We start from the raw sequence: 14,316 nt of genomic DNA on the forward strand, positions 1-14,316 counted from the left end.
GTATGGCCGGGAGTCGGGGTCCGAGAACGTCGTGTCTTCGGCGCTGGGCTCGAGCTCGTAGCCGAGGAACGTGTAGCCTGGGGTTAGACGCGAGCGGCTGGGGTACTCACGCGTGGCGTGCTGCTTTGTGCGTATGTCGAGGTCCTCTTCGCCCGTGGTGAGCCACGCAACGCCTCGGCCGTCGATCTCGATCGAGTAGTCGCCGCCACGGCCTGGCTCGGCGGTGACGGCCCACGCCGGCCCGATTTCCGTGGTGATGCCAGTGGGGTAGTAGCTGAAGAGGAAGAACTCGGGGTTAGCGTGGCCTGGACGAGACCCACCTTCCACGCTGGGATGCCGTCGGGGCGTTCCTTTGACTTGAGGTAGTGGACGTGGCTTCCACGGCGGTCGTCTGCGCCGCCATCCGATACGATGACCTTGACGAGGTCGGGGATCTGGCGATAGATGTTGTAGACAAAGGCTTGGGCGGGGTCAGCGGGCGCGGGCGGTGCACTCACGCCAGTCAATGTCGCCGCCATGGAGGACGGTGTATCCCTGGCGTTCCCACGAGCGAATCTGAGGTCAGCGAGGCGTGGGAGATCCGACTGACCATGCCGAGGCACCTGTAGGCGTCAGTACACCGCGGCACCCGGCTGACCCACCAGATACCCTCGCCGCCGTGGTAGTCGTCGTCCAGCGCCCACTGGCAGTGAATCGTGTTGACAATGATAACCTGGGGTCAGACCCACTCCACGCCCCACCCACCTTGTCGGCATTTGGAGGGCAGTTGCCGCGGATGATGCAGGCGACGAGCGACCGTAGCTTGGCCTCGGTCCACCAGCGATAGTTGAACATCTCGTTCGGGTCGTTGACCTTGAAGTGGGGCAGGGTGGTTAAGCCGTCGAGAGCGGTCGCAAAGGCTGGGGAGAGGGCCGGGGAGGCAGAGGCCTTGCCGAAAAGGTATCCGGCGAGCGCGGCGATCGCAGCGATGATGGCAATGACGATGTGGGCGCGGCTGAGCTTGTCTGCGGGGGGTCAGCGGGCGTCGCAGCGTGAAGGCCGCTTGGCGTCGGTCGCCGTCACTTACGCTGCCTTGACCGCCCACGCGACTTTGGGACGTGGACCATGACCGGATCAAGGTCGTCGCGGTGGTCGTCGCCGCCGTAGGCCGTGAGGGGGACCTCTTCCTCCTCCTGGCGAGAGCGGTACGACATGGCGGGTGGGGGAGGTTGACGGTGGTGGTAGGGAGAGCGCTGCGAGTTGATGTTCGCCGGCACTACCACGCTATGCGTCTGCCAGTGCTCCCAAGCAAGCAGCCATGCGCAGGCAAGTGTGTTGGATGGCAGAAGATGAGAAAGATGACTGACTGGATGACAAGAGATTGATAGTCGGGTATCCGCGGTTAAATCACGTGACTTGCGGCGATTGCCATGTTGTGGACGCCCCTCCGTGTTTGTAGATGCATGGGTTGGCTGACATGCCCAGTCGAGCGCTGCGCTCGTGACTGCGGATGATGGTGAGGCAGTTGGCCAGCTGTGACGCTGGTGCGGGGAATGGCCATGTCGGCCATCGCCCACCGGCAGAGTGGGGGCAGATGGCAGATCGAGGCACTGAATAGCCTTTGGAATGAATAGATTGGCTTCGGCCCGCATTTGCCAAGACGCCGACTGCCCACGGGCACTGCGACCTCTGCTCCTCGCTCACCCCACAGTGCTTCCGACCCCACACATCGGCTGCGGTGAGTCGGGCGACCCCCGCGACACGTGCTGCGCTTCTGACGGCCAGGCGACTCGATGTGCGACTCTGCCAGCGTGGCCGAGGTGCCCTGCGCAGGACGCCATCTCTCGCCTTGAGCACGACAGGTCGCACGGACTCTTGCCAGCGTCCGTGCTGCTGGTCTTCTATTGTCCCAGCGTGGGGCCGGCCGGGAGGAGCATGTGTCACCTCCCCAGGCTCGAGGCCGTCCGCAAGCTCGGACTTATCAGCCAGAGGGACGACCAAGGTGCTGTCTTGGCACAGACTGCAGCCAATCTGACGAGTTGGGTGGTGACAGAGCAGAGCTGGTCGCGACAGGAGCGTGACTCATACCTGCCCCTCGCAGCTCTACTTCTTGTTGGCCTCCACCATGGTGCTTGCCTCATAAACCACGCCTGTTCGCCTTGCTCACTGCCCACAGTCGTCAAACGCCTACCTGGTGGCGAAGCCAGACGTCATGGTCGACGACTCTATTGTTGAGAGCGTCCAACTGCCCCTTCGGAGTGCAGACACCTCGGCATCGGAGGTTTGGAGCTTCTGGGGAACAATGGGTGCCGAGGAGCCGCTGGATTCGACAGGTCTGCCGACAACAAGGGGATAAAAGGGTGGTGCTGCCGGCGAGGAAGCAGCATCGGCACTCCTCTCGCCACTCGGCGACGTCCCCACCATGTCGACACCCCTACCCCCCCACGCCGAGGTGGAGGAAAGCCCGGAACGGCCCGCGCAGGGCGATCTACTGGAGCAGGCCTCTCCAGACGAGCACCTCGATCGTAAGACACCTCAGCTTGGGACGCCGCTCACACTCAGGCAGCCGCAACTCCCAGCCCCTCGAGGTCTATCTCTTCCACGCGTTCATCGAGCACCTGCGCGAAGCCACCGACCCTCGTCCCATCCCCGACTCTCCGTGGACGGTGGTGTTCAAGACGGTCACAGGGCGCCGCGATACGATCGTTCACCAGCACGAGCCCGTCCCTACACTAGCCATCGAGTCGCCCGCAGACACGCCGATCGGTGAGAAGCCTCTGGCCACTCCCGACGAGAAGACCTCTGCCAGCGTTGCCCTCCCCCGCGACGACTTTGAGGCACAGATCCAGAGCGAGAAGCAAACCGCCTACCGCCTTCTCCGCGTCGCCTCCTGGCAAGTCGTCTTCTTCCTCGTCACCACCGACGTCCTCGGCCCCGTCTCCGCACCGATGGCCTTTGCCGAGCTCGGGTACGGCCCCGGCGTCCTCGTCTACACCTTCTTCTTCATCCTGGCGTTTGCCTCGGGCCAGGTGCTCTGGCGCATGTACCTGCATCTCGACTCGGAGGTCTACCCGATCACTTGCTATGCGGATCTCGGCGAGCGGACATTTGGGCCGGTGGTTCGACACGTCTTCAACACTCTGCAATCCCTCCAGCTGCTCTTCAACGTCGCGGCGCTGATCGTGGGCAACGGGCAGGCGCTGGCCACGATCATCGACTACAAGTTTTGCTACATTGCGGTGAATGTGGTGTGGGCGGTGGCCGGCGCGCTCGCTGGCCAGGTCAAGAGGCTGCGCAACTTTGCCTGGTTTACGAGTGTCAACATCTTCCTGAGCCTGGCGGGTATGGCGCTTGTGCTTGTGGGCATTGCTTCCTACCCCCCGATACCGTCAATGTCGGGCCACCTTGACCTGTCCGAGCCGATAGCCCACTCCGCGTGGGTGCCGTCGTACACCGTCGGGTGGTACAGCCAGGTCGGCGGCGTGCAGCTCGCCGTCTTGCCTACGGCGGCGCGATGATCTTTCCCGAGTTTCTGGCCGAGATGCGGCGCCCGGCCGACTTTTGGAAGGCGGCGTTCTTCAGCCAGTTCCTGTGCTACAGCCTGTACATGTTCTTTGGGCTGTTTGTGTACTCCTAGTGGGTGTGGGTGGGAGTGTGCGCTGACGCCCAGCCAAGGGCAGTACACCTCGATCCTCCCGTCGCTCAACTTTGCGAATGTGCCGCTGCAGTTGGCGGCCAATGCCATCGGCCTGGTGTGCACTGGGCTCGCCGGGGTTCTCTATGCCAACGTCGGCGTCAAGGTGTTTTACCAGAACGTTTTGCGCGAGTACTTTGGCGCGCCGACGCTGGCCACGCGCCGCGGCTCGGTCATCTGGTCGATTACCATGGCGCTGTACTGGGCCTTGGCGTGGGTGGTTGGATCCGCCGTCCCGAATCTCAACGCGTTGGTTACGCTCATCGGCGCGGCGTGCATCCTGCAGTTTACCTACACCTTTCCGCCAATCCTCCTGCTTGGGTTCTGGGTTCAGAAGGACGCGATTGCGGGTGACCTGCCGTGGCAGCCGGGCCAGCCGGCGTGGTCCAACCGGGTTGACACATGGCGGGATCTGTCTCGGTGGAAGCGGGGCTTCAGGCCGTACTGGTACGCCAAGCTCGGCCTTGTCGTGCTGTTCATCGCCGCGCTGTCGCTTGCGGGGCTGGGGATTTACGCCGGGGTGCAGATAGCCACCGACGCGTTTGAGACCAAGTCGACGGCGTCGTTTTCATGCCGCGCGCCCGGGCAGCCGTAGGGTGTGTGTGTTCGATCTATAGTGTATGTGGATGTGGCGGGGTTGTGCCAGCGGCAGGTGCGGGTTCTTGCGCTGCCGTCAGCAGTGTCAGTACGCGGCCGCTGCCAGGAGAGTACTTATACATGGCCTATCCGTGAGCTACGACGCCTCCCTACACATCCTCAATCTCCACGTGCACCAGCAGCGACGTCTTTGTCAGGTGGCCGCCGAGATCCCACAGGCGGATGAAGCTCCACCCGGGGACCGCGTACAGGAGACGCACAGTGGCCTCGGCGATCACCGGGTTGCGCTGCAACCTCTCGTCGCTCTTGAGAAGGATGCGGAGGAACACGAGCTCGCTGCGGTGTGCGTCATACTCCCACTCGAGCGTCTCGTCCCACATGGGGTCCGCGCCGTCGCCGTCCTTGTCCTTGGCCGTCTTACGCTTGGGAGGGCCGTTGTCCAGGTCGTCGGGGTGGATCAGGACGCACGAGACGTACGGCGCGGTGGATGGCGGCGCGTCGGAAGCGCCGGCGATACGGAGGCGGAGGCTGCGGCGGCGCGTGTCTGTCGGCTCCGCAGGTATCGGCGTCCCGCGCAGGTACGCCGGCTTGAGCACGTACCCCTCGGTCCCCGCAAACATGGCGTGGTTGAGCTGCATGCTGGCGCCGAAGCGCTGCCAATTGAGAGCACAGACCTGAGCCCCGATGCCCCAGAACGGCACAGGACGGAGGTTGGACGAGCGGATGCGCGTGCCGCGGGGGTACACGCGCATGAGATGTTGAGCGTTGTGGTTGGCAATCTTGTGGGCCTCGGAGGGGAGGTGCGCGCCGAGCGCCGACTCGGAGACGTTGATGAGGTGGTGGTGCGGCGCGTTGTCCAGCTCGCTCTCAAACCACGAGTTGTTTGGCGGCTTGACGCTCTGGGCGTAGACGCCAATGGCGGCGAGCGCCGGGATGATCTTGGCGTCGGCGGCCGCTGCCTTTTTCTCCGCCGCGTACGCCTTGGCCTGGGCAGCCGCATCCGCGTCGTCGTCATCGTCGCTGTCGTCGTCGCTGTCATCCGGCTCGTCGTCAAAGTGGTACTCGACCATGACGCAGATCTTCGAACCGAGCTCGTCGAGGCGGACGTGCACGCTGTCGTCGATCTCCTCCTGGTGGCCCTTGGCTCGGACCGCCGCGTCGAGCAGCCGGTCGCCCCAGACTTCGGTCATGATGTCGACTAGGCGCTGCTGGCCGTGCGCGCCGCAGTGGTTCTCGAGCGACAGGAACACGGGTGCAGGGGGGTGGCCACTCGGGTTGCGCTCGTGCTCAGCCCGCTCGGCATCCAGCACGTCCCGGATGGTCTCACACACCGATCTGAACGAAATGTTGGACACGAGGGTGAAGCCGTGCGTGACCTTTGGCTCGTCCTTGTCGGACCCGTCCCACGCGTCGATCTCGACGCAGCGTCCTCCCGTTTTGAGCACCATTTCGTAGGCCGACGGACACGACGTGCCGTAGAGCTGGTGCGCGAGGAGGTATGTGTTGTGGCTCGACGAGATGTAGTAGTCGGTGAGGGGGTGGGACCGGTCCACGACGTCGGGCGGGACCTGAAAGTGGGGGCGGGCGAGGAGGTCGCGCAGCGCGGCTTCGGCACCGGCGTCGGCGCCCGCGACGATGCCATTGTCGGCGAGGAACACGCGCAGGCGCTGGCTCACGCGCAGGTCGGCGTCGTCCTCCCCGCCATGGCCGAGGCCGCCGCCGGCCGTCGAGGTCGGGTCGAACGCGTCGCCCTCGTCGTCGCCGCGCTCCTTGTGGCCGAACGGTGACAGCGCTGCGAGCTTGGAGGTCAGGCCCATTGTATTGGGTGGATGGGGAGTGGAGAGGGAGTGGGTCGTTTGCACAATAGACGAGTTGGTGTCGTGTCGTGTGGATGCCTCGGCTGACGTCATTGGCGCGGGGTGTTGGCGTGGCCGTCGGTGCCACGGATGTGTCACGAGCAGCACTCGACTGTGAAACTATCACGCCGAGCGCTCTACAGCATACACATCAGAGGACGTTGGCTATGAGGGTCATTGGGTGCATCCCGGCACGCCATGGGCGTGACCGCCCGACGAATGCCTCAGGTCCAAGGCTGCGGCCCCTCGAGCGAGCGACGGCGCCACGAGCTCACTCCAGATCGGCTTCGAGGCCGTCGTGTGGGCGTACCCATCTGAAATCCTGCCTCTCGCGCTCGGCCAGAAGGGCTCGGCCATCTCAACGGCGTGCAACTCAACTACATGATGATTCAGATCACGCCGATCGGGATCAAGAACATCGGGTACAAGTTCTACATCGTCGAGTCCTCGACCAGGTGGCCACTGCCATACCCCTGTCCGCTCGCGAACAGCTTGTCGACGCTCTCGAGCGACACGCCGGCCGTCTCAGGGTAGAAGAAGTAGATGGGGGGCAGGAAGCACGCGTTGATGGCGAAGACTCGGACGAAGCGTTCCGTCCGCAGCTCAAGCACGCTGGCAGCGACCGCGATGTCAAGCCCGAGGTGGCCAATGGCGATGCCAAGCACGAGGTGGCGGCGAGGGAGGTGATGTTGCCCATGTACAAGAGTCCGAGTGTCCCTCCTACGGCAGATTGGCATTGATGCTATCTGACTCGACGGCTCATGCTTCTGATCCCTCACCACAGCCCCCACTCTCTCTTGGCAATGCCACGCACGTGTACTCAGTACTCAATTTACTGCCCCACCCGAATGCAGACTAGCCTGACCGACAGTCGCCGACAGCGGCCCTCAACCCACCAGGAGAGAGCCCCAACTCGGCCACGACTACCACTCCCCCCTCTTGCCACCACCCCAGAAATGCCTGAACAACGTAGATAAGCCACAACCAGGACCCGAGTATGTATTACGACGACTGCTGCAGCGGACGCGATAACTTGGCCGTGTGCCTGGGCGATCTGCGGGGGCATCGCGTCGTCTCCCGCTGGCGTCGGGTGGCGCTTTGGCGCTTCGCCGCCGCTGCGGAGGGTTCAGCACGGGGTTTGCATGCTTGTTCGGTTCAGTTGACGAGCACGCAGCCTGGGCGATCGGGGGTTTCTGTTCCGGTGAATGCGCGTCATCAACGTGGCTGTCGATCTGTTCTCCGTCAGCTGTGGCTTTGCTTCCACTGCAGAGCGTATGTGCTGGGCGGTAACCCCCAGTTGGGCTGCACTTGACCCCATGGCATATCAGGAGGCTTCAACGTGCGACAGGGTGCTTGTTATCGTCACCCTCGCCTTCACAGCGACTGTGTGTGACTAGTAACGCAGCTCGCACTCTTCCAACATGAAGCAGCTGATGTTAACTGTAGAATAATGCATCCCAATAAAAGCGTCGTCTATCAAAGTCATTGTCCATGTCGTCGCAAACCCTACTGCTCCAGGCATCTCTCAGCAGCCGATGGACGAGATGTACTCTTGGATGAAAGCACTGTTGTAATCCCACACCGAGGCACAGCTGTTGTAGGCGGCCGTACCCGCAGTCAGCCCATTTTGGCATGTGGTGACACCGGACGCCATGATGGTCTGGAGGTTACTTGTAAAGTAGCTGCACGGGCGAGTGTAGATACCGACGCTAAAGCACGGGGTAAAGCCAGTAGCGATTGAGCAGGAAGTGCCCAGGGCGGAGGCTTGGTTGAAAACGGTCGAATATGCGTTGAAGCAGTTGTTACCGCGGGGGATTGCAGCCGAGCAAAGTTCGTCGAGGTAGCCAGCAATCGCCGGGAAGGCAACGAACGCGTAGCACGGGGCGGCGCAGTCGGCCGTTCCACAGGTCGTGACCTGGGCCAAGAGCGACAGTTCCCAGTCGCAGACGGCCTTGGCGACGTAGCACTGCGTCGTGAGGTCTTGGGTGCCACCCTGGACGGCGGGGTCGTTGAGACACGCCTGGGCCGTCTGGGTGCACAAGTTGTTGGCGTCAGTCGAGGCAGTGCCGCAGTCGACACAGTTGTTGGTCGACTGAGTGCAGCTTGCCTCGAACTGCGCCGCCAATTGGTTGCAGTTCGTAGACCAAGTGCTGCACCCAACGTCGGTGGAAGTTCCCCCCGACGCCGCCTGGACTGACTCGCACCGCGAGGTCGTGATCGCACACATGCCGTTCAGCTCTTGAGAGAACTGGGAGCAGGTGTAGATGCAGTTGTTGGGAAGGTTTGAAGGCTGGACCTGTCGCTTGGCCGGAGACTGGCCCCAGAACTTGGTCGTCCGGCTGGGGGTAACCGCCGCCGAGGCGAGGGCCGCGAGCGAAGCCGCGAGGGCGAGAGACGTGACAAGGCGCATTGGTGCGTGGTTGTCTGCCTTGCGTTAGTATACCAATGAGGTCAAGTACTCACCTATTTCCACTGAGGATAACGCATGGTTGAGGAGACAGCGACTGGTCCACCTTTTATGCTTGCGCTCAGCAGTAAACACGACCCCCAGACCTGCAGCTACATCTCCTCGCGACCACAACACTGGTTCCCCTATCGGGTCTGATTCAGCGCCACGCCAGGCCACCAAGCCAGAGTGCACTTTGTTTCGGCCGCCACGACACGTCAGTCGCCGTGCCGGTGGACCTGAGCTCGCGGCGCGAGGACCGGTGGGCCCGCGGGCCGCCACTGAAACGCAGTCGCCGAGCCGGGTTCGGCCCCGAACCACTCTTCCTAAGCCCCGAGTCCGTCGGCCTCGGGGAATACGTACCTCTGGGAGGTCCGACAAGCTGTGTTTCTCGTTGACGGCAAAATCCATGCCGTCGTCGTCAGCCTCGTGTTATGGGGAGGCGACAGCAGCGCCGCCGCAGTGTTGTCATCCCTGGCGTCACCAGGGCCTCCAAGCATGGCCCTTGGGCTTGTCTGTGCCAGTGGTTACTCCCCTTGTCATCACTCTTGTTCGAGCTCGCCCCAACGAGTTGACACTCGCAGGCCAAACCTCGGTCGAGCCTCTTTTCAAGGGCGTGTCACGGATACCGGAGGACACCTACAGTACCACCTCACCAGCTCGCGCTGCGTCTAGCTTCCTGTCGCCTCGTCCCAAGCGCTCTGCAACGGACGTGTTCCCGCATCGGCGTTTGCTGATATCGGATCCCCACAAGTTTCTGGTGACAGACGCTTGCGCTCACATTCCATCTTCCCTGGCTGGAACCCTTGGCACCCTGTCGGGCGATCGTGTGTACCTGTTCTTTCGCGTCGGTACCGTACCTGACATACACAGACGGAATGCCAAGCGATCTGGCACTGAGGTTGCATTGTAGGGCGGCAGAGGGGCGAGCAGCGCACTGCCCAGTTCACTGCGGTCGCCCCTTGATCCAAACGCAGCAGCGAGGGTCGTGACCTCCACTTGTCGCCTTGGGAGCAGGTATACTTGTTGCGTAGGTGTTGCCTTGGGTTCACGCTCTCGTCGTGGTTAGTTCAACGACGCCCCTCGGTGTCAGTCGCCGAGTGAATTGAATAACGTGGCCGGAGCCGTCGGCTGGGTGCTTTGTCCTTCAGTACGCGACAGTACGCCGGGCCATGCGCATGCCGCGCAGATCGTCGTATGACAAGCATCACCGACTCCCGCATTCCTCGCGAACAGGTCTGGCCGAGGTATGCAATAAGCCACCGCATTGCAAGTCATTGACACCAGTGAGCTCCGGTCGGCGCCCTCGGCACCGCTACCCCCCGCCTACGTCTCCCCAGTTCGATCGCATCTGGGCGCAATCTTATCCTGGTGGCTCTCCGCGCCACAGGGACGACTCCTGCCGAAGGAGCGTTGCCCGACTCAGCCTCACCTAAGGGTCTCGACGGCTTGGCGTCCGGCGCATTCCCCTGTGTTTGGGTGTTATCGACGTCGTTCGGAGACGGGGTCAAGGGTAGCAGACCAACGGGAAAAGCCTCAATAGAAGTGCAATCAGGCAGCTTGAAACGTGGGCTCGCTCAGCCATCGTGACTCGGGTGTGAGGGATTTGTTTGGTCGCATATCAGGGGCTCAACGTTGTCGGCGAGGAACCGCGCAGGGGCTGGCTCGCGCACAGGTCGGCGTCGTCCTCCCCGCCATGGCCGAGGCCGACAGCGCTACGAGCTTGGACGTGAGGCCTATTGGGGGATGCAGAGGGAGTGGGTCGTTGGGGCGTTGGACGAGTTGGTGTTGTGTGCATGGCCCAGCTGACGTCATTGGCGCGGGGTGTGGCCGAGGTGTGCGTGTAACGAGCCGCGAGGCGAAGCCACCCCAGGACTCTATACACGGAGAGGATGTGACTGTGAGCGCCATGGGCAGCCTGAGCTCACCCGGCGGGTCCCGGACGTCGTTGTCGGGCTGGGGTCATGTCTGTCGCTTGCCTCCTCGTAACAGCCGGGTGAGCAAGTCAGTGTGTCAGTGTGTCAGTGTCGAGTGCCGCGATCCACGTCTGCGGCGCACGGTCCTATTTGTCCATTGTAATAGCTGCCAATCATGTATCTGGCTGCGTGTTATGAAACAATTGTGATGGGTACGGCTCAGTACCTCTGGCGCTTCCGAGGGCGGGCAGAGGAGGAGCCCCCGCCGGTGGCGGCGCGTTGAGGCAAGGGGGAGGAGCTGAGCGTGATGGGGCGGTGAACACTGCTGCCGGGGCGAGGAGGGAGGGGAGAGGGGCTGCGGCTGAAGGGGGCCGACACGGTCGCCGCTGCCGTTGCGACGAGCGGGCTCGTCGAGCGAATCGTGGATCTCGATGAGCTCGCTTATCTGTAAAGTCAGCTCGATTATCCGAGTAGATGCGTACATCGCGAAGGATGGCCTAAAGTGTTAGCGCTGGTAGGCCGTGCGGTGGCTACTCACTTCGTCGTCCGAGATGCCGTCGAAAGGGGGGCTTGTAGACGTACCAGATGGACCAGGTTGTAGTTGAGCACCGTGCCGGGGGGGGGGGGGGGGTGGGGTGGGGTTGTACTCACGTTCGATTCACTCACCGCCCTGACCTTGTTGTTCGCCACCGAGTCCCTCGTCACCTTCCCCGCACTGCTGCTCTTGTCTGTCGCGCTCCCGGTCGAGCTCGCTCCCGCCCTGGTCTTGCCCTTGGAATCGTTGCTCTGCAGAGTTAGGATATCTGGCTCGGTACAGCTCACCTTGGAGGATCCACTGTCCGTCTTCTTCCTCGGCGCTTCCATCTTGCACCTCCTCGGCGTCGTCGTCGTCGTCCTCAGGCTCGCTGTCCTCCTCATCGCCGTCTTCCTCGTCGGCGGCGGCGCGCTTGCGGCGAGCCTTGGGAGGCTCCTTGCCGCGCCACTGATAGGTCAGCCATGCAGTAAAAACCCACGTTCGACGGCATAGCCACCCGCCACCATGCCCTGGGCGAGCTTGCGGCTCGTTGCCCGGACCGAGGCCAGCGCTCGGTTGAGCTTCTGGTCCTCGGCCTTCATGGCCGTTCGGAAAAGTGCCGCCTGATACGGCATGACGGCCTGAGCCTTGGCCAGGAGCTCCATGGACGATCTCTCTGGAGATCTCGTCGGCGTATCGCCCGGCGTAGGTTGCCCAGGCGACCGAGTGGGCCCTCTGGGCCGCCTGCGCTTTGTCCTCCATGGCCTCCATGAGGACAGACTCGGGGCTGTCGCGCGGCATGTCCTTGAGGAGGGTGCGTGGGGTCACCCCCCCTCGTTGACGAGCTGGGTCGGTCAGCGCACTGTAAAGTAAACGAAATACTCACCGCCGAGCTGCAGCCGCTCTTCTTGGCCGCGCCGTCCTTGGCCAGCGCGGCGTCGAACCTGGCCAGCGCTGCGGTGTCCTTGTTGTCGGTGCCCTGTTGAGACACCGACTTGTAGGTCCTTGACTTGTCGTCGAGGAGCTCGCAGGCGTAGTGGCCTTTCGTGCACGCCTTGCAGGCCTTGCCCCGCGCCTCGGCCTTGACGATGCACTCGAGCTTGTGCTTCTTGCACCGCCTGCACGGCTGCGCCGGGGTGACGGTGTAGTCGCTGGGCATGCCGTGGGGGAGCGAAGGCACGGAGGAAGGCAGGCGGTGGAGCGGCGAGGGGTGGCCACCGAGCAAGCAAATGAGGCTGACGGCGAGGGGCTACGGACGAGCTGGCGCGTACCACGAGTGGTACAGAAGAGCTAGAACGGGTAAATACGAAGCTGCGGTGCGTAGAAGCAAAGACGAGGTGAGTGGACAACTGCACAGGACGGGCGACGGCATGCCGCTGCGGTGCAAGAACGCCTTCGTGCGGGCGTTCGGTGCCTTACCGTCTTCTGAGGCTGCGCCGTCGGTCACAATGGCAACCAAGGCTATACGGTGGCCTACCATATTCTTGGACTGGGTGTCGGCGCGGTCCCCGCGGCGTTGAGCTTAAGCCCCCCGAGGGAGTGCATGACCTCGGCGTTGTAGATGGTCGCTGAGGCGTGGCGGGTGATGTGGGGCTTGGAGGTGCCGGCGCCGGTGGTCATCGTGGTCTCGAGGACTCGAGTGCTGACGGCGAGTCGCCGAGTAGTTTCCCGAGAATGAAAGAGGAAGGGTTCGACCTATGGCGGGCAAATCCCCAAGATGGTGTGGGGCGTGAATGGGACCATGAAGGTCAGACTGACGCTGCCACCTTGTTTTCTCGTGTGGGGCTGTGGCACCGCAACCGACGGCACCCTCACGCGCCATGTGTCGTCTAAGAGGAGAAGAGCTCTCTGTGGTAGAAGAAGGCTCGACTCGCTAGACGCCACATCACCCCTTGGGCACTTAGCAATGCCCCCGACCCCCATCCGCCCCCCTCGGCGACTATAAGTAGCTCTCGCCCCGTAACTCGATTCTCTTTTCTCTCCATCTCTCATCTTTGATAACCCACGCCTTCCCTCTCCCCATCACTCAATTCTTTCCATTTGTTCATCAAGTCATGAGTTCCGGCATTGCGACGTGGATGCCTCAGAGAAGTACTTGAAGCGAACGACGCGCATCACACCGACATCCCCCCTACAGAAGACGCCGGCGAGGACGCCGATGATGAGGACGATCTCGCGGAACCGGATGACGAGGCCGAGAACCATGCGGTGTCCTTGACGCCGACATTTCGTCCTCTCAAAGTCACCACCTACTCTCGTCGCCGTGCCCAGCGCCACGTCGTCGGAGAGCGAGGACGGGGGTGCCCCTCTGCATGTCGGCTCAGCTCGGCGAGCCGGCAGCGACACCGAGGCCGTCGTGCTCCCGCATGGTAGCACCCCCACCACCAACCGCCAGCGACGCCACAGCCTGGGAGCGGCCGGATTGGTGGCCGGCGCCATGCCCCACGGCAACGCTGCGGCATTCATCTTCGCCTCGTCGCAGGTCGCCAAGTCACAGGCGTCCGACGACGAACTCTCCGGGCCCGACCTCGACTCGTGCCCGGAGGATTACGAGGAGCGGCTGCTCGAGGGGTTTTACCCCAAGCGGCCGCTCACCGGCCCAACCGAGGGCATTGGCAACATTGTCGTTACGGGGGGGCTCGTGGGGTCGGCACCACTCTGGTGCCAGTACACCAAGTACGATGGCCCGTCAACCATGCGGGTTGACCCCCACCTGCGCCTCGAGCCCCGCCATGCCCAGCTTTTCTGGCTGTGGTACATGATGCGGTGGCACTTCGAGCGGCGCGGGAAGGAGGCGAAGGTGGTCCGGCAAGATGCTCTCGCCTGCCAACGTTGTGGCTCTCATCCTCCGGCGATCCCCACAGCTCGACCTCATGCAGCGACTGGCCGGCCACCAGAAGCTGTACGCTGAGCATCTGGTCGACCTGAGTGTCGCCAAGCACCGGGCCGGTCGCGACGGCTACGTGTTCGGCGCCCTCCGCACCCTCGCCAAGCCTGGCTCCGCTCCCTTCGCCCAGATCGCGGCGATGTACACGGGCACAGCGGGCCTGTCGTTGCGGGGGCACGAGGAGCCACCCAGGGGCTATCGTTTGAAGGCACGTTTGCGAGAGCACGAGTCCAACGCGACGCCCCAATCCGCACGGCTCGCTGCTCTCTGCGGCGAAGACCCGACATACTCTCGGTTCTCGCTGCAAGTCTTCCGGATCAGCAACTCGACCTTCAAGAAGGTCGCCGCCCGCGTCATCCCCGACCTCTTCGACCCCGATGAAGCCAACCCGCGCTGGGTTGGCTCTGTGACCTAGGGTTAGGGGGTT

At 63.1% G+C, this 14,316-nt stretch overlaps 9 protein-coding genes across 9 annotated transcripts; 3 read left to right on the plus strand and 6 right to left on the minus strand.

The window, feature by feature from the left end:
- Nucleotides 1-83: 83 nt before the first annotated feature.
- On the minus strand, nucleotides 84-1,193 carry Q8F55_008416 (uncharacterized protein; the record flags this gene model as incomplete). Its single annotated transcript, XM_069356813.1, has 4 exons — nucleotides 84-460; nucleotides 498-555; nucleotides 745-1,004; nucleotides 1,067-1,193. 4 exons carry the CDS (start codon nucleotides 1,191-1,193, stop codon nucleotides 84-86), a joined length of 822 nt encoding a protein of 273 aa, XP_069206654.1.
- A 1,208-nt stretch (nucleotides 1,194-2,401) lies between these two features.
- Q8F55_008417 (uncharacterized protein) lies at nucleotides 2,402-3,497 on the plus strand (the record flags this gene model as incomplete). Its single annotated transcript, XM_069356814.1, has 2 exons — nucleotides 2,402-2,431; nucleotides 2,559-3,497. 2 exons carry the CDS (start codon nucleotides 2,402-2,404, stop codon nucleotides 3,495-3,497), a joined length of 969 nt encoding a protein of 322 aa, XP_069206655.1.
- Nucleotides 3,498-3,520: 23 nt separating this feature from the next.
- Q8F55_008418 (uncharacterized protein) lies at nucleotides 3,521-4,268 on the plus strand (the record flags this gene model as incomplete). Its single annotated transcript, XM_069356815.1, has 2 exons — nucleotides 3,521-3,615; nucleotides 3,650-4,268. The coding sequence occupies 2 exons, from the start codon at nucleotides 3,521-3,523 to the stop codon at nucleotides 4,266-4,268; spliced, it is 714 nt and encodes a 237-aa protein (XP_069206656.1).
- Nucleotides 4,269-4,419: 151 nt separating this feature from the next.
- On the minus strand, nucleotides 4,420-6,087 carry Q8F55_008419 (uncharacterized protein; the record flags this gene model as incomplete). The annotated part of the gene is made up of 1 exon (XM_069356816.1): nucleotides 4,420-6,087. The coding sequence occupies one exon, from the start codon at nucleotides 6,085-6,087 to the stop codon at nucleotides 4,420-4,422; it is 1,668 nt and encodes a 555-aa protein (XP_069206657.1).
- A 470-nt stretch (nucleotides 6,088-6,557) lies between these two features.
- Q8F55_008420 (uncharacterized protein) lies at nucleotides 6,558-6,863 on the minus strand (the record flags this gene model as incomplete). The annotated part of the gene is made up of 1 exon (XM_069356817.1): nucleotides 6,558-6,863. One exon carries the CDS (start codon nucleotides 6,861-6,863, stop codon nucleotides 6,558-6,560), a length of 306 nt encoding a protein of 101 aa, XP_069206658.1.
- Nucleotides 6,864-7,651: 788 nt separating this feature from the next.
- Nucleotides 7,652-8,983, minus strand: Q8F55_008421 (uncharacterized protein; the record flags this gene model as incomplete). The annotated part of the gene is made up of 3 exons (XM_069356818.1): nucleotides 7,652-8,550; nucleotides 8,590-8,647; nucleotides 8,936-8,983. The coding sequence occupies 3 exons, from the start codon at nucleotides 8,981-8,983 to the stop codon at nucleotides 7,652-7,654; spliced, it is 1,005 nt and encodes a 334-aa protein (XP_069206659.1).
- Nucleotides 8,984-11,146: 2,163 nt separating this feature from the next.
- On the minus strand, nucleotides 11,147-11,667 carry Q8F55_008422 (uncharacterized protein; the record flags this gene model as incomplete). Its single annotated transcript, XM_069356819.1, has 3 exons — nucleotides 11,147-11,274; nucleotides 11,311-11,470; nucleotides 11,527-11,667. The coding sequence occupies 3 exons, from the start codon at nucleotides 11,665-11,667 to the stop codon at nucleotides 11,147-11,149; spliced, it is 429 nt and encodes a 142-aa protein (XP_069206660.1).
- Nucleotides 11,668-11,826: 159 nt separating this feature from the next.
- Q8F55_008423 (uncharacterized protein) lies at nucleotides 11,827-12,161 on the minus strand (the record flags this gene model as incomplete). The annotated part of the gene is made up of 2 exons (XM_069356820.1): nucleotides 11,827-11,847; nucleotides 11,889-12,161. 2 exons carry the CDS (start codon nucleotides 12,159-12,161, stop codon nucleotides 11,827-11,829), a joined length of 294 nt encoding a protein of 97 aa, XP_069206661.1.
- Nucleotides 12,162-13,439: 1,278 nt separating this feature from the next.
- Nucleotides 13,440-14,304, plus strand: Q8F55_008424 (uncharacterized protein; the record flags this gene model as incomplete). Its single annotated transcript, XM_069356821.1, has 2 exons — nucleotides 13,440-13,805; nucleotides 13,867-14,304. The coding sequence occupies 2 exons, from the start codon at nucleotides 13,440-13,442 to the stop codon at nucleotides 14,302-14,304; spliced, it is 804 nt and encodes a 267-aa protein (XP_069206662.1).
- Between the last annotated feature and the right edge of the window lie 12 nt (nucleotides 14,305-14,316).

The sequence above is a fragment of the Vanrija albida genome (genome assembly GCF_041260175.1).
Source record: "Vanrija albida strain AlHP1 chromosome Unknown contig_6, whole genome shotgun sequence".
NCBI classification, from domain to species: Eukaryota; Fungi; Basidiomycota; class Tremellomycetes; order Trichosporonales; family Trichosporonaceae; genus Vanrija; species Vanrija albida.